The sequence below is a fragment of the Serinus canaria genome, chromosome 2 (assembly GCF_022539315.1).
Source record: "Serinus canaria isolate serCan28SL12 chromosome 2, serCan2020, whole genome shotgun sequence".
Classification (NCBI taxonomy): domain Eukaryota; kingdom Metazoa; phylum Chordata; class Aves; order Passeriformes; family Fringillidae; genus Serinus; species Serinus canaria.
The window spans coordinates 44250592-44271286 of NC_066315.1; the positions used below are offsets into that span (position 1 = coordinate 44250592).

At 45.2% G+C, this 20695-nt stretch overlaps 1 protein-coding gene and 1 long non-coding RNA gene across 4 annotated transcripts; one reads left to right on the plus strand and one right to left on the minus strand.

The window, feature by feature from the left end:
* Positions 1 to 257: 257 nt before the first annotated feature.
* On the minus strand, positions 258 to 15184 carry CX3CR1 (C-X3-C motif chemokine receptor 1). Of its 3 annotated transcripts, XM_050971513.1 has the most exons (5): positions 14901 to 15160; positions 11789 to 12473; positions 10485 to 10556; positions 6617 to 6705; positions 258 to 1869 (listed from the first exon to the last, which is right to left on the minus strand). In XM_050971513.1, exon 5 carries the CDS (start codon positions 1853 to 1855, stop codon positions 794 to 796), a length of 1062 nt encoding a protein of 353 aa, XP_050827470.1. In that variant the 5' UTR covers positions 1856 to 1869; positions 6617 to 6705; positions 10485 to 10556; positions 11789 to 12473; positions 14901 to 15160; the 3' UTR covers positions 258 to 793. The 3 variants fall into 3 exon arrangements, 2 of the variants coding, with proteins under 2 accessions (XP_050827470.1, XP_009084441.1); XM_009086193.4 differs by lacking the exon at positions 6617 to 6705 and having other exon boundaries at positions 14901 to 15158; XR_001989836.3 differs by lacking the exons at positions 258 to 1869; positions 6617 to 6705 and adding an exon at positions 7990 to 8386 and having other exon boundaries at positions 14901 to 15184.
* On the plus strand, positions 7010 to 11063 carry LOC127059306 (uncharacterized). Its single transcript, XR_007776990.1, has 3 exons — positions 7010 to 7806; positions 8494 to 8564; positions 10987 to 11063. It is a non-coding gene; the product is annotated as an uncharacterized LOC127059306 (long non-coding RNA).
* Positions 15185 to 20695: the final 5511 nt, after the last annotated feature.

Here is a 20695-nt window from a genome sequence, read left to right on the forward strand (position 1 = left end):
TTCTAGCTCCCATTGCTCCAGAGGCTGCTGATGTCCACTGATCAGAGCCCTGGGGATGTGGTCTGTGAAGGGCTCCACTGAGCTCTGGCCTTTGGCTGAGGCCAAGCCCATGGAAATCAGGAGATATACACACTGGTATCCCCCCTAAAGGATGGATTAGAGATCCTTGCTCTGATTATTGCATGCTGTAAACACAGAGTGAACAGGTGACACTAAACACATGTTCAGAAATAACTCCTTTTTTTTTTAAACAGTGGGATTTTATTACATATGAAAGCACAGTTAAAACATCTGTTGCAATCAATAACCAAAAAAAATCACTTCCTTATGGATATATAGCATCAAAAATACACCCCTTTACTACCAAAAATATTCCCCTCTCCTAAAAGTTAGCCACCGCTCATTAAGGAGATGTCTCTTCCCTTATAAAAAATGAGTTTAGGTCTATGTACACCAGTATCATATGCACATACACTGACACATGCACAAGTTCCAGTGGTGAAACTGTTCAAAAGGTTCCCTACCCTCTTCCTTTTCTAGGCACAGAGGGCTCCTTTTGTTTCTACTTTCCCTCTTCCTAGCTCTTGATTCCATTCCATGTCCAACACTGACATGTTGTATTTCTTTTGTTTTTTAAATCTTTGCTGGTTTAGAATATTTAATGCTTAGCTAGAGGCATGTCAGTAATTCAGCGCAGCCTTTAAGGCTCTTCATACAGGTAAATATAACCCCCTCAGTGGCTGCTGTCCCTGCAGCAGACAAGTATTGACACATTTCTCCTTCTGAGATCTTTTTAGACAAAGACAGAGCCATCCTGGTCGCTGGTGTTCTGGGTTATGTTGCTGTTCACCACACTTTCTGCATAACTAACTGAATGAGAGACTTGGTAATGACTGCAGGGCCCACAGAAACACAGGAATGGACAGCACTTCAAGCAGACATGATAAAGGTATTTCCTGAATTTTTCCCCAGCAAATGCATAGATAAAAGGATTGAGACAACAATGACTGAATGCAATGGTTTCAGCCAGGTGCATTGCATAGTCCAATGACTTAATTTGGTTGCAATCTGTGAATAACTCATAGTGTTTTAAAGTATCTAGAAAAATCAGTACATTGTAGGGGGACCAAAACAGAAAAAAAACCACCACCACGACCAATATCAGTTTTATGGCTCGGACTTTTTTCTGATTTTTGCAGGACAGGAGGGTTTTGATGATTCCACAGTAGCAATAGAATATGATGCAGACCGGGATGAGAAAGCCAATGGTGTTCAGCTCCATATTGCAGAACACTGGCCAGATGTTCTCCAGCTTCTCTGGGAAGACAGCAACGCAGTAATTTTCTATGAGCTGGGAGAACACAAACTGTGGCACGGACACCAGAACCGCTATTGCCCACACTCCGCAGCTTACAAGAAAGCCGTGTCTTACTGTTCTGGACCTCAGAGAATAAGTTGCCCGGACAATGGCCAAGTACCTGTCAATGCTGATAACAGTGATAAAGAACATCCCCCCAAAGAAACCAATGTAATACAGTGAGGAAACAGCTGTACATGCAGTAGTCCCAAGGGTCCATCCACGGACTGTGTTGGACGCCCAGAACGGGAGGGAGATCACGAAGAGAAGGTCAGAGATAGCCAAGTTCAGGAGATAGATGTCAGTGATGCTTTTTTTATTGCCTTTCACAATGGCAAAAACCACCATTAGATTCCCTGTGAGGCCAAGAGCAAACACGGCGATGTAAAAGAGCGGCAGAAATATTTTCCCAAACTCTTGGATGTCGGTTTTATTGCAGGAGAAAGCATGTTCATCGTAAATGTATTCAGTTGTGACTTCTGCGTACGCCTCTGTCATGCTGAATTTCCTGGCTGGAGGCAAAATGGAAAGAGTAAAGAAAATAACATTAGAGCAATCTTATATATGCTGTGGTAAATACTGAAAGACTGCACCAAGCATACTTTGGGATTTTGTCACTATTTATTTTAGTGAGGGTTGTATTACTGTGGAGCTGATGGTAGTTATGACAAAAGCCCAGACTCTGCTGTTACATGTACTTCACTGAAAATTAACTCTTTAGAATAAGAAAAAAATTAATGAGATTTTCAAGGGCTGTCACATAAGCCCCTACTTACTGAAGTGCAGCAGGAACAGCAGCAAGCTGAGATCTGGCTGAGCTGTGCATGTGGTGTATGGCAGCACCACAAGCAAGGCAGGTGCTCTGCTGTTCTGTGGGCAGTGCTTGGCAGGAAATGATTGTTCACAAGTAGATGTTGAGCAGATTTGGTGCCTGTTCAACACCCCAACAGCCCCAACAGCCCCATCTCCCCCTTTCACCAACCCTGGACTGGAAGGGTACAAGGCACCCAGTTTGGCCAGGCCTGAGCTGATGCTTGCTGATAAGGCAGGAGCAAGTCTGCACTGAAACAATGCTGGCAGCAAGCCTGTCTTTGATGAGGCTTTTCTAAAAATCATCCGATGATCAGAAAAAGAGAAAATACATTGACTCTTTTCCTCAAATAACAAAGCATCTCATGACTGCTCCTGCTCTAGCTGTGAGGCTGGAGCTAGGAAGTCACCTTGGCTGAAACCAAAGAGACTATGGAATGCAGGTGTGTGACCTCTGGGCTCACTGGTCTGCACACCCAAAAACCCAGAGCACCTGTCATTTCATCTGCTCTCCTTTGGGATGTGGTGTTAAAGTCTCTGCAAAGATTTCTGTTTGCATGGAATCAAAAATCCTATAGGAGTGCAGATGTTGCTGTATTTGGTCTGTGCCCTGGTTGGGTAAAGAGCCTGGAAGTATCCATTACTTGGTCTCGCTGTAGGAGATGAAAGAAAGTGAGAGTGATACACTGTCCAGAAGCCCAGGGAGGTGATAACATGGCCAAACCAGCCTGTTAAAGCTGAGACCCAAAGAAAAGGTCAGTGATAACCAAACTTCAACTAATAACTAGCCTTTGGCCACATCTTCTTACAGGAACCCCCCGCTGCCTGTACAGAAGGGACTCAGTTCAGGCTGTCTATGTTTATATCTCCTGTTAGTGGGAGATATAATCAATACAGCCAAAAAAGAGCAGTGCATCTTTGTCCAATGCAGGTCAGGCCAAATCTGCTTTAAGACAAGACAGACTGCTTTCCAGACTGCTGATCACACTGATGAAACTTCTTTTCCCAAGCATAAGGAGAGCATGGACACACTGCTCAGCAGTAGGTGCTGATGGTGTATAGCTACTCTGACTCCTGACACTTATAGCTAAGTGATTGGAATCCACATTTCACCAGCAGCAATAGTTTTTATACCTTCTGTTTCAAATAAGCCATGCAAGATTAAACATGAAATGAAGATGTCCTCAGGTGTGAGGCAGTTTTCTATGACATGATGGTAACTACACCAATCTTCCCCATGAGTAGCTACTGTGACCATTCTGACATTTTCCCCTAATGTCTCATTACCAGAGCACCGTTTGTAGTGTTGGCTGTGAAGTTCTGGCCTCTTATTTTGTATTTTTGTGCTAGTTGGAAATGCAGGCTCTCAATTTTAAAACATTTTTTAACCTGAATGTTCAAACCCTAATGATTAGTGCCTGCAGACTCTAGAAAACATCTTTGTGGTTTGCACAGGAAAAGTGGGCTAGAAAAACTGTGTTAGTACTGGTAGCTCAGGGGCATGGGCACAGCATGGGGAAAGCTGTTTGCAGCAGGCAGGCACACCCATGGGCAGAGCGGCTCTTGCAGCACCTATCCACTTGAACTGGGGGCTGAGTTCGCCTTTAGAGTCTGTCCAGCCCCTGCCTGTCAGCCCAGCTCAATTCTCCAGCCTCTGGAGAGGAGGAATCAGACACCAGCAGAGTTAAAGGGATACTAGCTGGAAAAGCTTAGGTGCTGGGCAGAAGCTGACAGCAGTTGCCAACAAGATACTTATCTTCTACTGGTGACATAAATAAAGAGTTGCCATCTCTTTATCTGCCCTGTTGAGTGATACAGACATGAGCAGGAGACATCATATATAATCTCAATAACCCATCATTTTCTGCTGTCCCATCCTGATTTCTTTCATACTTTCTGAGATTAAATGTATGCAGAAAAAGCAGCAGGGTACCAAGTCTCCTGTGCTGTATGTGTCACTGTCAGCCCTCCAGCTTTGCCACGGAGCTGTTACTGCACCCATCTGTGCACCCAGAGCCTACGCCTTTCTCTGTGGGCTCGTGTGCTCCACAGCTGGTTCATCACTCCTGCAGCAGTAGCTGGGGACTGCAGAAGTGACTGACAGGACTGACTGGGGCAGGAGCACATGGCCTATGAGAAACTTCAGTCAGCCTCAATAAGAGGTGTCTCAAGAGGGATTTAGGGAGAAGCTGTAAAGGTGAAACAGACAACTTTCCTCAGGGAAATAAATAGCAATACCCATGGGAAATCATTACTTAATGTATTTAAAATAAATTTTTGCCATGATGGTAGTCAAACTCCAGCCCAGGGCTCCAGAGAGGTTGTGGGATCTAATCCCTGGAAGTAATTGAAACTTAGCTGGCCCTCCTGTGTGCATGGGTTTGGACAAGAGACGTCCAGAAGTCCTGTCCTATCCCTGTGGCTCTGTGGCAATGCCAGACAGAGATCATGCTGTTTCTGCAAACTTCTCTGCCAAGTCAGCTCCTGTTTCAGACATGTCATTCCTGGTGTGACAACCAGAAGTCTCACCAGACAAAGAGGAAAAAACTGATTGAAGCTTGCTCAAATCCTCTTAACATCTTTGCTAATTATGCCATCATCCAGAGAGAACTGTTCAGTGGTGCTTGCCTTGACTGTCTGTGCTGTGTGAAATCCCTGCTCTGGAGGGAGGGAATGCACATTGCTTTACTCTCCTCTCTAAGAACCTCTAGCTATGCTGGTTTTTAACATGCTTTCTCCCTTAACTCACATCAAGAAAGGCAGCTTGTCGGCCTGGAGAGTTTCCATATGTGTCCAGAGAAGTCACTGTGCTCTACTGGACTCAGGATGTCACACATATAAGGAAATGCAGCTCCCACCAGGGGTTAGCCCTCGGGTCTGGCAGAATTCTGCACAGACTTCTGAACTGGACATTGCCTGGAGAGAGAGTTGGGTGTGGGAATGGCCACCTTCTTCACTGGAGAACATTTACACAGATGTACAGAAGAAACTCCTGGCCTTAGTGAAGTAAACAGAAACATTGCTTGTGCTGGGATATTATTGGTGGGGTCTGAGCACCCATAGCAGTGGGAAGGGTAAGATTCTGTATTGTGTGTCCAGGGGCAAGCAAGGACTGCACTTACCAAAATGACATTGGTATTTGAAATTGCTGGCAGTCTGTGGCTTATTCACTCTCTCTCTCCTGGATTTCATTTATCAGCAGTCACTCATATCCTTCCACCACCACTCATGCTGCACAGGCAATGCCACCAGCACTGTTTGAATATTTAGATCTTCTGATACCACTTTGCTCAGTTTCAACTGATGATACTCAGTAGATGGGCTGCAAATTTCAAAGGGCTCCCAAAACCCAGCCCATGCCAGATAGGGATAATGTGTTGAAATTATATTGCACCTTAAAGAAAGAAATTTAAATCTGACCATCCTCCATCCTTTCCTGTCACATATTCTCTGTCAGCCTCTCAAAGTCCACTGCAGCACATGCTGCAAGTTTCTCACCATCAGCTTCAACCCAATCTTTCTCTTTTATGCTTACAATAAATGTTCACCTAAGGGACAGAGTGAACTGAAGAGTGAAGAGGACACAGGAGGACTGCAAGTCTTTGAGGTTTCTCCACCAGATATTTTCCCTTGCTGACTACAGGAAATAGTAGATTCACTTCTGCTTCTCATGGAACTGCTCAACCACTTTTCTCTCTCTCCGGATTTCCCCATCAATTTTACACCCCACTCTTCACAAACACTTCTGCTCCTAATCATGTTTACAGCTACCTCAAAGACCATAGTCTGCAGGACCAAGACCCCTGTTTCTCAACCCAACCACCATGTGCACCCCATGAAATGCAGAGGGAAGTGAAATTGCGAGAGGTCTGCAAACTCCTCTACGGAACAGAAGTTGCATTTCAATCTTCAAACTGCACTGGTATCAGGCTGGGTGACATAAGAGCAAGTCCTGTTTATATGTCTAGATATCAGATATATCAGATTCTTTCCAGGTGTCATCCTTGGCACTTCAGCTAAGTGCCATGTTACAGGCTTTACTGCCAAAAAGAGGGAGATCTACAAGCAGTTTGCCTCCCTGTGATGCTGCTCCTACCACCAAATTAAAAGAAGTGAAAACAATGACCAAATCCAGACCTCTGCTAGAGGGTCACGCTTCAGATCTGCACGATATGCTAATAAAAGTATTTCAGCCTCAGAAAGATTTTCACACCTTAGTCAGCATTTCTGAGTGATGCTTACACACTTTTCTCATGCTAGAAAAACATGTTTTCAATGCACCCTGAATAGCCTGATGAATCGCTGGCCCTGGGAAGCTGTAGGCTTTGTGAAACCCCTGTGAAAGCCTACAGGTGTGTGTTTATCCCTTTTTCACCCTTAGATCTGAGCTGCCATCACTCTACCTAAACATAAATGCTTTTGCTTTTTTGCATTTGCAACTACACCCACCTGCTTCTTATCAGCTGGTGATTCTCAGCAAGAACACTGGGATGACCTTAGGCACCTCCAAATAAAATGTTGAAGCTATGGTGGCACTTCTAACACACAAAAAGAGAGATTAATGTAAGTAACCAGACCTGGGTGAGAACTAGGAGGAGATAGCACCCTGGGTAAAACTCAACCAGTCTGGTCAAGCAGCTTCCACAGAATCATTAGACTGCCACATACACCTTTGGCCACGGTTTAGATGATACACCACCCAAAACTTAGGTGTTAGGGTTAATATACTAACCAGAGATGGGGCCTGGTTGCTAGTCCTATGCCCTGCTAGTTCCTGTAATACACTTAGTTATGTTTCAGAGCAGGGTGGTCCCATTCATAGGCAATGGCCTGTGGAGTTTGTTGGGATCATGTTAGATAGCCAGGGTCAAAAGCAAGCCCATCCCACCAAATGCAGTTACTTTAAATCTTAAATTTCTGTCTTTCATTTAGTCCTGAAGTGGGGAGATGTTCTCCCTATTCCAGCTCTTCATGCAGACCTTTAAGAGTGGGAAGCAAAGTGAGAGGGCTGATCTAACCTAACCTTTAACTCAGACAAAATGAATTTAAACTGTTTAGGGGCAGTGTGCAGCTGAGGCCAATCTGTGTGGCTTTAGAGAAGAGGATTTTTAGTTTGGGCATCTGATGGGATTGCGAGGTTGAAAAAGGGAGCTGTGTGGGTGAGTTGGAGCTCTGACTTGCACTGCATGCTTATTTGGTTAACACATGTCTCCAGCCCAAAGAAAGACCAACAAAGCATTGCAATGGGATTTGGACCAGTTAGATATCAGATCTCAAAAGACAGGCATCCATGGAAGAAGCCTTGCTGAACTGGGACTATTGCTTGTAAAATGTCTGTGGAAATGATTAGTTGAAAGCCCAAAACTCTTTTTTCATCGTTGTTCGGCAACCACATTGGCAATGAGAGCTGGCAGGGGCACGTGATAAAAGGGTACAGGAGAGTGATTCAGACAATCTGATTAATCTGGGGCTTCCTGGATGATTCACATTGGCCCTAATGGAGCCAGATGTAACCAAAGTGACGTGCTTGGGAGTTAAACAGCACAGGCCATGGCTCAACAGTGGGGGCATATCTGAAAGGAAACTTAACTGCAAGAAAAGCTGATGCAACCTTCAGGTGTTAAAAGAGCTTCCAGATGGTAAGAAACAAAAGAGGCATGATTTTACCACAGCAGAACTTGATACAGGGGCTGCAGGCATAATTTGGTAACACCTGATTTCACTTTTGCTCGTTTTAATAATCTTGCTAATTATTTGAGTGGGATTAGCTATCCTTTACAGCGATATAGGGAAATTCAAACCAGAAACATGCAAGACAGGAATAAGATGAACATTTTTAATAGTGAAAGGCTAATGACTGGAACAGACTTCAGGTAGGAAAAGGACATTATTGCATGTCTGAGGGTCTTCACTTTGAGAGAAGGTATTGATCTGAGAAATGGATTTAGGCCAGACATAGTGGAGAAGCTCAGCAGGAGGGTGCTGGATTAAATCCTACAGCCCTCGACAGGCAGGGAGGCAGATCAGGTTGGGGCACAATTCTCTGAACAACCATGACTCTCTTCTGGTAATAGATGACTGAAAAAGCTAAACCCTTTGAGCTCTGCCCAGCACCAGCTAGGTCAAATCCTGGGGTGTGAGCCCTGGAAAGAAGCAGGGTCCTGTGGAAACCATGGAGAGGCTGCTGGGGTTGGGTCAGCAGTGAGGCTACCATGATGGCTGTGGAAAGAAAGCAGCACAGTTTGGAGAAGTTATTGTCAAATAGCCACCCTGTTGAAACCTGTGTGTTTTCCCAACTAACCAGTTCTTTTTTCATTCCTCCCCAGCTTCTGAGTGAGTGTGGAATAATGCCACATGCTCGCTCCAGTCCCTCCAGTTCTTCCTTGATGACTTTAAGGTGAGGAAATTCCTTTTTTCTGTCATTTACTCTCAGATCAACTGGACTGTTTCTGTGGCCCATCAGAATTCTGCAAACCTAATAACTGTTTTTCAGTTTGGGTGATTTAATTAATGAAGGCTTCCCCCAGAAATCTGAGGATAAGTTTTTTAAAAGCAAGTAGTTCTCTGGGATGATTTGTTATGGAATTTTCCAATTTAAGGTGAAGTTGAAGGTGCAGAAATGTGATGCTGAGGCTTTCAAAAATCAGGTCACCTAAAATGTCATAAGTAAATGACTCAGAAATAGAAGGCAATAAAACCACTGCTAATAAGAACATGACTGAATATTGCAGAGGTCTTGGGTCCCCTTACAACAGTATTTAGGTCAAAGATATTTTAAAAAATGCCAAATCCCTGATCCAGTTCTACAGTTTTTACACCAATATCATAAACTAAATTAGAAGCAGACACCACTAGCTGAAAATAAGCATGTAAACCTACAAACTTAAACTGATGGTTTTTGGTGGAAAAATATACTTGGAAAGAGCAGACTTTGATCATGGATGGCTGGAGAGATAATGCAGAGTCCAAAATCCCTAGGGTCTCTCTCACCTTTGCCTAGGGCATTATAGATTTGGAAAGTGCTTTCTCAATGATGCCCCATGCATACCTGGAGCATCATTGAGATGTTGATTACTTGCTGTTTTTATACAACAGCAAGTAATCAGAGCACAAGATTTATATTAACCCATCACATCAAAATTAGGTATATTCATGATTTATAAAGAAAACCCAAAACCACGGACTTTCTGCTGGATGTCTCTGCCAATGAATGTCAAGGGCTACATCACCTGTCTTTCAGTACAAAACCAGAGGTATTATTTTGAACAAGATCTTGCCCTTGCTCCCTCAGTGCACTGGCCAGGCTGGTGGCCTCACTCAGGTTCTTTGTGCTGCCACCTCAGCAAAGCAGGAACAGGGCACTGAACCCAGATGTCCTGGGCACATCCTGCCCCCAGAACATCCCCCCACTTGCTGAGGTTTTTTTGCCCCACTAGGAAGACTGGCTGTGAGCCAGCTGGAAGGGACAGCTTCACCACAGCAGCGTGTGGTTTGCTGGGGCCAAGATAAGTCCTGCCAAACCCCTGGCAGCTCACCCCCGTGGCTGCTGGTGTATTTATAGAAGGAGCTGAAGCTGTCAGTGGTTTCAACTCAGCACTGGGGAGACAAAGCCCCTCTGAAGCTGACAGGGTGGATATGCAGGAGCCTTGGTGCCTGCACACTTAAAGGAGAAGGGAATAGGTTCATGTTTCAGGGCATGACCAAGTCTCTTGAGCACGTGAAGCTGTTTCAGAAATGACTCCATGGATTTAGCAAAGATGACCTGACTGTACGACTCAGACTCCTGCATCACCCCTGCATGTTAAAATTGAGGTGCAAAAATCACTGAAATGGTTCTGAAATTTGCATCCATGTCTCTCAGGGTGGTCTTGATCCCATGACCAGAAACAAGGGACCTCTGCAGAGCTTCTGCAGCCTGAGATGGTTTCCCAGCAGCGCCCTGCTGCCAGGGATCAGCCAGGGAATAAGAAATTAGATAAATAGTGAGTATTGTTGTAGAGCAGTGTTTATTTTGGTCCTCACAAAAGCTGGGGAGCACTTTAACTCACCTACTAGGAAAGCAGTGGCAGAGCTGAGGGAGCAGGTGCCCTCCCAAGAGCTGCCCCCAGGGAACTGGGTGTTTGGAGACTGTCATCTGACAATGGTGACTGGATGGTGACTGCCAGGATCAGGATTTTATTGGAAAACTTATTTCACAGTTATTTCATCTAGCCTGTATGTTCCCCTAATTGCCCTTTCTGCTTGCACAGTTGCTCAGGCACTCTGTATCTATTTTTTCAAATGTATACCTGATCATTTTGCCAGTGTTTTCTCTTACCTGCTCCTCCTCAGTACTTCTTTTTCCCAGACTTTCTCTTCTGAAGAAGCACTCAAATTTCTTTTGTATTTTCTGTTAAAGGAACAGCAAAACCAGGGGATTATTTGTAGCTACGAGCACTGTTTGTACTTGTTTATGGCTACTGTTGGCTCTGTTCTCTCACTGCCTTTATTGTGGCATCTATTTGTTTCCTGCCCTAACCCCCTTTTTGTGACTAATAATTGCCACAGCATCCCTGAGAAATCAGAGAAAGCTCTTCAGTAGTGAGAGATCTTTTAAATCATCTTCTCCATCATTTCAGAGAGCAGAGCACATTAAAACTTCTTGATAATGTATGGATGAAATTTATGTTTTCTATTATTATAGAAAAGATTTAGTCTTGTCTTTTGTCAAATTTTAGCCTTTTGTCAAATTTATGTCTTGTCTTTTGTCAAATTTTAGCCTTTTTTTCTCCCTTTTGGACTTTTTCCTGTACTGCCCAAACCCTCTTGATCCGTTGCAGTTGCCCTCTTTCATCCTGTCATCCAGTTCCCTGCCTCTGGCTGCACTGCCTGCACACAGGGCTTGCCCCATCCGACCAGATTTTGGAAACCACTGCTGTGGATCTGTGCTGATATCACACAAGTACTCAGTGGGTTGCCACCACTGTGGCATTACCCAAATGTCTCACCCAAACCGGCAGACATCTTCATGTAACATCTTTCTTGTGGAAAGCTGAGTCACAACAAAATCAAGTATGTTATACAGAAAGGTAAGGGCTTTCAAATGTCTTTCATTTCCATTGCTCTCTTGCTGGCCTGTCAATTGACTCTACCAGATTTTCTGCTTTGGGCTCTCTTTCAGTGTCAGTGATGTTTTGCATGTTGGTTCACTGACTAAAACTAGAAGCAAGCAATGCTGGTGAGTTGTGCAATCTCTGCAGACATCAAAGAAAAAACTTCTAATGAAGTAGAAGAGCTGTATCTTCTTGCTCTGTCCTTCTAGGTTAATTTTGCACACTAGTCATAAATCAGCATTTACTAACCTTGAGGATTTCTATCCAGGATGAATGTTCCTCAAACCACAAGATGCCACAAATAATTAGTGACCGAGTAAAATTAATCTGCCCTGGTTCACTTCGTTAAGAGAAGTGCTTCCCTTTTTAATTTCATAGTTTGTAAACAATACCCACATCATCTTTATCCAAATTAAATATCATTTAAGTTCCAAGCACTAAGCAGTGAAAAATTTCCTTAAGTTCATAAGACACTATTTTGTCTTATTTTGCTCTGTCAAATTATAGGGTAAATATAATTGTCGCTTACCTTAATTCATAGCTGCATTGAAAAGCAATGTTTTCTTCAAGATGAGCCTGTTTGGATTTAAATGTATGTTTCCTCTTCTCTAATGCTCATGCCTACATGAACATGTTGGCTTCCTGGGCTGAGCTTCGGGGCTGAGCTGAGAAAGCACTGATGTGCTGTGCTGGGGTCCTGCTGGCTTCTTGTGAAATTGTCAAGTAGGGTGCAGCCACTCAGAGGGACAGAAGTACTTACAGGGGACAGGATTTGCACAGAGACAGAAATGCCTGAGGTGCCACGACAGCATGTCAAAGCTGTCACCCCCTTAGTTTCCCCCATTCTATGCAGAATGAGACATTTTTCACTCAGAAACAGAACAGTGTGTAGAAGTACAAGTTTGGTACAATAGCAGGTGCCTTGAACTGTGGGGATGCAGGATGCAGTACAGAGGAGTACAGGTATGGTACATGGTAGAAGATGGGGCACAGGCTGGCACTGGGGAGCCCCATAGCTCTACACAACTCACTGATGGTCAGATAAACAATGCAGATCTGAAGCTGGCAAAATTGGATTTAGTGGTAACAGAGAGAATAAAATTAGTATCTAACTTCCATAAGGGGCACTGCCTGTGGTAGGTTGTGTATAGACTAGTGAAGAGAGAAGGTATAGAAGCATGTTGGAAATCATTGAAAAACAACCAAAACAGATCCTGGGAAAAAAAAAAGGAAAATCAGGGTGAACATTGCACTCATCCCAGGGAAGGACTGGAGGTGCTGACAGCTCTCTCTGACACCTCAACTTCACCACAAGCACCAGCCTCAGGACACAAAGGAGCAGGGATAAGGGTGAGCATAACATCAGGAAAATAGATAGAAACTATGTGTGTGCAAAAAAATGGAAGCTGCAATAATGTTCTTGCTCTTCTGCAAGCAGCATATTTAAAATGATAACAATTGGAGCCTTGCACTCACAATAAATTCTTGTCTCTACCTATGATACATTGTGCCCCTTCTTTGCCTGTGTGAAAAATGCATATTTTATGATTGGCTTTTTGCAAATATTAAAATGAATATTATATGTGTTGTGTTAGAAAGTAACACTGTATTAATTCTCTTCAGTAGTGTGTTAAATATAGTTTTAGGTTATAAAAATTGTTAAAATAGAAACTATGCTATGTAGGATACTTATTTTTTTAAAGAAAGGACTTGCAGTGAGATAGCAGCCACAGGACACCTAAATCTTTCAGAGAAAAAGAATTTATTGCTCCCGTATCAGAAGAAATGAACTTCTTCCCACCTTGAAGGCACTGTTAGGATTAGGAGGAAGAAGTTGACGATGACCAGGCTGAATCCTGTGTTTGAATGGAATTTATGCATCATGCATGAAGTGTATGAAAATGCAACAGGCTGATGTTTTTAAGGGTTAATCCTCTGTTAACAGGGGTCCTTTTTCGGGCTTGTGCTGCCCAGGAAAAGATACCCGGACGTCCGTAACTCTTTGTTTTTATTGTCTCATACTGTCTTAATTCAAATTGTCTAAATTATTATGACTCTAATTGTATTATTATTTTTATAAATATTTTATTACTATTAAATTTTTAAAATTTTAAAAAACAAGTGATTGGTGTTTTTCACACCTGTAAACAAGATTTTAAGCATTATGCCTCTCTGCAGCCCAGTGGAGTCAGAGGGTTTAAAATATTGGGATGTTCATACATCAAGGACCCTTCTTGGCCCCTGACCTGAGCATCCTGCTGAGGGTTGCACTATGAGTGCAGCACAACTGGGATGCTGTGAAGCACATTGCCAGGCACCCCTGGACACAAAAAGCAGTTCCTCTGGGCTGGAACAGGGCAGCAGGCTGTGCAGTGGGTGTGTTATGAGAAACTGACACTGCATGGAGTTGGCTGCTGTACCAATACCAAGGCCCTCCAGGACACAAGGAATGTGGTCCTGGAAACACCCCCAGGTACTGCCCCTGCCTCAAAAGTCAAGGGAGATTAAAATGCCTTCTCCCCAAAGGCAGAGTTGTGCTGTCTTCAGGCAGGCTGACCTTGTTGGGAATTTGGGGATGGAGAGTATCTTCCAGGTTGCCTGAGCTGTTGCTTGTGGATTGATTAGCAGGTTGCCAGACAAATATCTTCATATAAGTTCAGTTCTGGTATTTCTGCCAATTACATTATGTGGTTTTTTACTGTGTTATGCTTTATCCAGCAAATGTTACATCCTTAACAGTTACATAGCAATGTAATTAAGGTCAAACCATGGGCTTCCAACAACAGCCAAAATATGCAAGTGATGTCAGTCAGATGGGCCAGGACAAGCACCCATGGAAATAATCAGGGAACTAACTCCTGGATGTTCCCTGATTATTAGCCAGGTGTTAGCCAGGGACAGCAAAGATACACTGCTGGAAATAGTTTAAAGGGTAGGGAATTATAAAGGGCCAGAGCTGTGGATTTTCAAAACTCCCCTTTCTCTCTGACAAGTGCCAGCAGACCCATCCTACCCATTCTTTAAAAACAGAAATGTAAAGCACTCTGCACTGTTTTCAGGACAACATCAAAAGGCTGGTTTCTCCCCACACTTTGAAAGTAGGCTCTATGACTGACAAAATGATGAACTTTTAACTTTCAGAAAGATAATTTCTGGTAGATGGGACTAAGGAAGTGTTCTCATTGTGTGAGAACCATGAGATTCAGAAAGCTGAATGAAGCTTTCTCAATGCTAGAGATAGTCTGATACTATCAGAGCAGCACTGCCCTGTTTGTGGATGTGCTGTTGTACAGAGGACACCCAAATCTAAATTTGTGTCCCATGTCCTCATGGGGATGATGCAGGGCTGTGTCCCTCCATCCCCCACCTCCCTCAGCCTTTTAAAGAAGGCACAGATAGACCAGCAAGAGCTTCCCCACTGGGTACCTGCACATGCCAAGCTGGTTTGCTGCTGACCTGTCAAACGTGGGCAGAACCCAGAGAGACAGAGCCACCCTCACCCTGGTGGGGACCTGCTCCTGGCTCACCAATACTCAGCACAGTAGCTCTGCTGTAGCTCTTTGCAGGCAAAACCCTCAAGAAGGGGGGTCAGGATTTCCCATATGTAACAGCAGGAGAGGCTGACTCCAGGCACTGCTTACCTCCAGGTAGAAAGAACCTCCTAGCAATAGGGTTTTCCTGAAGGTGGTCATCAACCTCTTCCTCCTGTGCTGCCCACAATTTAACTGGAACCAAGCACAGAGCAGGCTATTGCCCTCCAAAAAAAATGAAGATTGCCAAATTTTACCCACACAGGTTTTATCTGGCAACTTCAATTAAAGAGAAACCAAGTCAAGCTGACTCACAGAGATCCTCAGCAGGTGTCCCTGGGAGACACAAAAGGCTTTCTGCTGTAGTCTGCTGTGAGTGACAAACCTAGATAAGAGTGCTACTCATTATTATGGTGTGCACTTATAGTGCAACATAGACAGATGTGAAACCAATACCACCTGAAAGACAGCTGCCACATCAACCATATATATCTCTCCATCTTCAGCCTCTGTTCACACACATTGAGGACAGCTCAGGAATAAAAAGTTCTGAGGAAGCTGCTGAAAAGACTTTAATTCAGGTCCATACACAATGGATGAAAACATGTTTTGTTTCTCCAAGCTAAAACAAAAAAGACATTGCATCCCTTGTAACCAGAGAGATTTTTCCTGGGAAGGGCTAGCTACAGTGTGCTGCTTTCCCAGCTGGGAGGCACACAATGATTTTACAGGAAGAAATCAAGAGTAAAGGATGTATGTATGCAGGGACACTGTGGGTAAAGTGGGGCAAACACCCTGTTCTTTTTATTCCACCTCCCTCTGAGTGGCCTTCCAAATTTGAAAACTCATTTCTCTCAATAACTGGGGAGACCAGAGGTACTTCAACACCACTGGCATCTCCTCCTGCTCTGTGGCCAGGCTGCAGGTCAGCTTGGGGAGGTAGGGTTTTGCACAGCATCACTGGCAAGTTCAAGCTTTGTGGACTAAAGCACTCAGTAAAGAAATGTCTAGTCTGAAGGATCAAAATGCTGCCCTCCAGCACACTGCTTTTGTTGCCATGGAGGAAAGCCTGAAGATGGCGATTTTCTACAAAAAGAGTCTCTCTTGGTTCTCAAGAGTTTCACTGGAGTCCCCTCTGCAGGCCAGTGGGGAACGGTAGTGGCCTGGGGGTACCTGCACCATCCTCCCAGGATGGAGCCCCTGAGTCCCACAGGAACTCTAGGGTGCAGAGCTGCCCTGCATGGCACAGCAGCATGTCACACATCATAGCCATGACTGCACTGACCCCTGCTGGACGTTTTTTCGCCTAATTTCTTCAAAATTCTCATCTTTTCGGTCAGCTGGGCAGAGGCACTTCTGGAGCTGCATCTCCACCACATTGCCATCCTGTTCCTCCCACGCTGTCCTGCAGCAGAGCCCACCTGGCAGCTTTTGGTGCAGATATGAGCACCAGCTGCTCACACACAAAAATCACAGAAATAATTTCTATGCCTCACTTTTGAGAGAAAAGCCAGCAGAGAGAGCCTCATCCCTTCATTGTATCATATCCAGGAGAATTTCTCATCCCCCATCCCTCTGTTCTGCAGAGATGCAAGAAGACAACTGAGCTCTGGTGTCTTTCCAGTTACCAGTGGGAGATGCATTCACTCTACATTAAAAAGGTGGGGATGCAGAAATTACCCAGAGTGAGGAAGAGAGAAATCATGTCTAGGGATGAATATGTTTCATCCTGAGGGCTGCTGAAGGGAAGAGTGACAGAAAACTGACTGTTTGCACAGTTTCTACAAGCAGAAGGAGCATGGCTCAAACAGATATCAAAAATTAGGAGACATTTGTTCCCACATTAGAAATGTCACAGAAGGGATAGGGGCATTGAAACAGTTTAGTGCTTAGGCTCACTCATGCCTTGGTGGCCCCATTGTGCTCCTGAGCTCCAGCTGTCACACAGATATGGTGCTGTCCTGCCCTGGAGAGGCTCAGCCAGGTCTCCTGCAGGTGTCCTCCTCCCCTGGGATTGGTGATGTGCCTGTGAGTTGCTCGGACCCGCCTGTTTCAGGGTGTGCCTGAGTTACACTGACCACTCACAGCGCATTGTGAGGCTGCCCTGCTCATGAGGTCAGCTCCAACAGTAACAGCAAGACCCAAGAAAGATGGGAAGAAGCCTTTGGCTGGGCAACCACATTCCTTCCCTTCCAGGCTCATCCAGGGAGGAGGAATGGCTGTAGAGCCACACTCCAGCAAGCTGCTGTTCAAGATGCTGAATAAAGAAATGCCTTTCCTCCCTCTTTCCCTCCTCTCCCTCCCCTCTTTCTCCCTTGTGCTGCTTATGAGAGCTAAAGCTGTTTGGTATACTTGCACCAGCACCACCCCTCTCTCTGCAGGGCTGCAGCTGAGCACATTTCAGGGAAGGGTGGTGCTGGGGACACCGAGATGTGCAGAGATGGTTGTGCAAGATGTGCATGCGTACAGAGACAGATGCAGACATGGGGAGAGAGGAGAGTGGAAATGCTGTCTGCCTTGCAGTGAGCATGGACAATGACCCAAGGAAACCACCCAGCATTGCTCTTTGCACTCAGCCCAGTTGAATACCTGAGCATTAGGGAGCAAGACCAGTTTCCTCTACTCCTTGTTGTATAGGAAAGGCAGCTGGTTTGCAAACATTTCTTGCTACACTGATCTCTTTACCTTGCTGCGTGGTCAAGGTTGGTGCTGACTCAAACACCAAGGGCAATCAATACTTTTGCAATGTCCTGGCAGTCTGTGTTAGGCCAGGGCTCTGTCCTCCCTTCCTTCTGTCCATCCTCACATTCTGCACGCACATTCACATCTTCTCTGAACTCAGGCATGTGGAGGAGCACAGAGGCTGCACATCCTCCAAGGGTGCCAGGTGAAGAAAGGGATGAATGTCTCGGCAATGCAGACCTGCATACATGTTGCACAGTCATTCATGTCAGTGAATTCTGCCTGGATATCGGAGCATGGGGAGGATAAACTGTTTGCTGGGATGACACAGCAGACACTGTTGTTTGCTTAGTGGTACTTTTCTCTTGCATAGAGCCCATCCAACATGGTAAGTCTGACCCAGCTGCTGACACCAGCATTACACTGGCTGCACTGGCTGCTGGAAAGCACAGCAGAGCTGCAGGGACACACGAAGGCCCGGAGAGCTAGGTGGGGGCAGAATGAGGTCCCAGCAGACACACACGTCAGCAGAGGCTGTAGGAACCCAAATCAGTGCCATTCTGAGGTGGGGATTTCTGTGACCTGTTTCCGTACATTTTGGCATTTCAGCCAAGTCAGCAGAAAGACAGATTTACCTAGAGCAGAAGCACACTGCTCACAGGTCGTGCGTCAAAACTGACGCACTACAGTAGCAGCTTTGCTTTGCCCAGTATTACTTGCTGCCTTTAAGGGACATTAACATTTAAGGTATGTTAACCAAATATGAATATCAGCCCACACATTACAGTTAAACTGATATATTCAGATAAAAGTTATAATTACCTTTCAGCTTCCCGAACTATTTTTATATCTAGACAGAATAGCCTAAGTCATGGGGTTTTTTCTTCTGTCACGAGGCACCTTTCTGGACCCTCTTCTTGAACAGTCAGCAATTTCCATGCTGCTTCATAATTTGTACACATATGTTTGTATATATAAAAAGTGTTTTCAAGAGGCTGAAAATAAAACAGGATTCTCCTGGATATGATACAATTAACTTGGGGAGTCAGGCTTGGGGAGTTTCGTGTATGCCAATGTAGAGGCCCATCCCTGCGCAGGAGCATCCTTCAGCTAAGAGAAGAGTGGGACACAAATACCCTTAATTAACCTTTCTTTTCCCCCTCCTTAAAGTTTTGCCTGGTTCTGACCTCCAGCTGTAGCTGGATGTTACCCCAGCAGAAAGAGGCAGAGTTGTGCTGCTGGCTGGCAGGGCTCCTCCAGATGGCACCAATTCAGCCCCATCCTCATCCCCAGACTGCATCCACTGGCCTGAACCAGTGACCTGAAGGCCAGAGATTCTGCCAAGGATTTAATAAGTTTGTCTCCACATTGCCTTGGGAAGGAGGCTTCAGCACAATGCCAGGAAAAGCTGGATATGGACTAGTTTCTTACTCCAGGATATTTTACTGTTTTGGGACAACAGACTATGATTATCTGTGCTAAAGTGGCAGTCCTGCAGCTCAGAGCTGAGATGAGGAACAATCTGCTAGGTCCCACTTGACACAATTTTCTGAGGGATCTAGCAACATCATAAGCTGGCATGTCCTCATATATCCCACTTTTTGCTGCTGTAGTTGAACAGCATGGTTCTTAAACATGCCCATACAACTGCTGAACGTTTGCAGTGTGGGAAGTGATGAGCACCCCAGTGATACCACTGCAGTGCTCCAGCCTGTCAAGGCCTTTCCATCCAGAAATTTAGAGAGCATCATGAGTGGCATCAGACAAAGTCACCATCTTTCTAAGAGACCATCTGCAGAGGGACCCTCTGGTGCAAGTAACACCAGTAAATCAAAAACAAGCATGTACTTTAGGTTTAGGTTTGAATGTGGGTAACAGTTACTCTGGTCTCTGTTTTAAGATGATGTGCTGAAGCCAAAACAAGATTACACCTGACTGTTTCATGTGCCAACATCATTCTAAATCCTCTTTAACCTGCATTATCTCAGCAGAAAGAAAAAGCAAGATCAGGATATGAAGGTAAGCAGCAGATATGAGCAGGAGCCATACAACAGCTGGATTGGAACAGCTGTGGTGGAACAGCTGTGCTGCGTACCTTTTATGCAAGTAGGTGAATTAGATGAACAGGCACTGGGGCTATGCAGGATGTTTTAGCTTCGGCTTCTTGTGATTCCTGCTCTTGGGAAAACCCTAAAATTTGGCATTTTCCTCAAGTTGTCAGCTTGCACAGATACAGGAAGATGTTTTCTGCTCTCAGTGCCCTCACAGGCACTGGAATGGCAGCAGACTGCTCCAGGCTCATCCCTTCAGAAAGCAGAGGAGCTCTGTGACCCACAGGGGTGCTTCTGGCCACCCAGAGCAAAGCAACACAGGACAGCTCTTGCCAGCAAAGCACTCTCCAGATGTGGGTATCACCTTCTCCCTTTGCACAGGAAGGCAGCAATATCAGCTTAAAGCAGTTGGGCAGTGAAGAGAAGTCGAGGTCAGGTCCAGCCTAGAGTTCCTGGTATTACTGATAAAACAGAAGCCAGCTGCCTCTGGTAGAAAAACCCTTTAAGCTGCAGAAAGCATCTCCTGCTTCCTTGCTAGGTGTTGTGGCAACAGCAGGGCAGGATGTCCTCCAGTGAGAGCTCAAAAAGTGAAAGAATTTGCAAAGAAGGCTCTGCATGTTTAGGCTACCCTCTTGCCACTGGGTTACAGCCCTTGTGGGGAAGTCCTGGATCACAGCCTCCCTCCCACAGCTGCATAACAGCAATCAATGAAACCTCTGAGCAGAGGGAGATGTCCCCCAGCAGACATGTTCAGCAACCAGAGAAAGGCCATCATCATCTTGCCAGCTTGGGCAATGGGGTCCAGCACCTGTCCCAAAACACTCACACAAGGGATGCAGGGTGAGGCTGCTGAGGCTGCAGAAATCATTCCCATCTCTAGTGCTTCAGCTAAGTGAATTGTGCTCCAGAGGGCTCATATTGTGAACCTGCAGGGGAGAGAGTTGGTGCCACCCTCTTGCCCACCACCCTTTGGCTTTGCCCTGAATTTTTGTGAAACCCTTTCTAAAGAACCTGAGGGTTTGCATATCCAAAAAAAGCCTGGCTGGCAATAATGCACCTGAAAGGTAGGGACTGTACTGCTCTGCCAGGCAGTGGTCCTGCTGCTGGGACCAGGCAGCAGCTGAACTGAAGAGGGGGCAAAGAAGAGGCAGCTGGAAGGATTATCAGTTATGT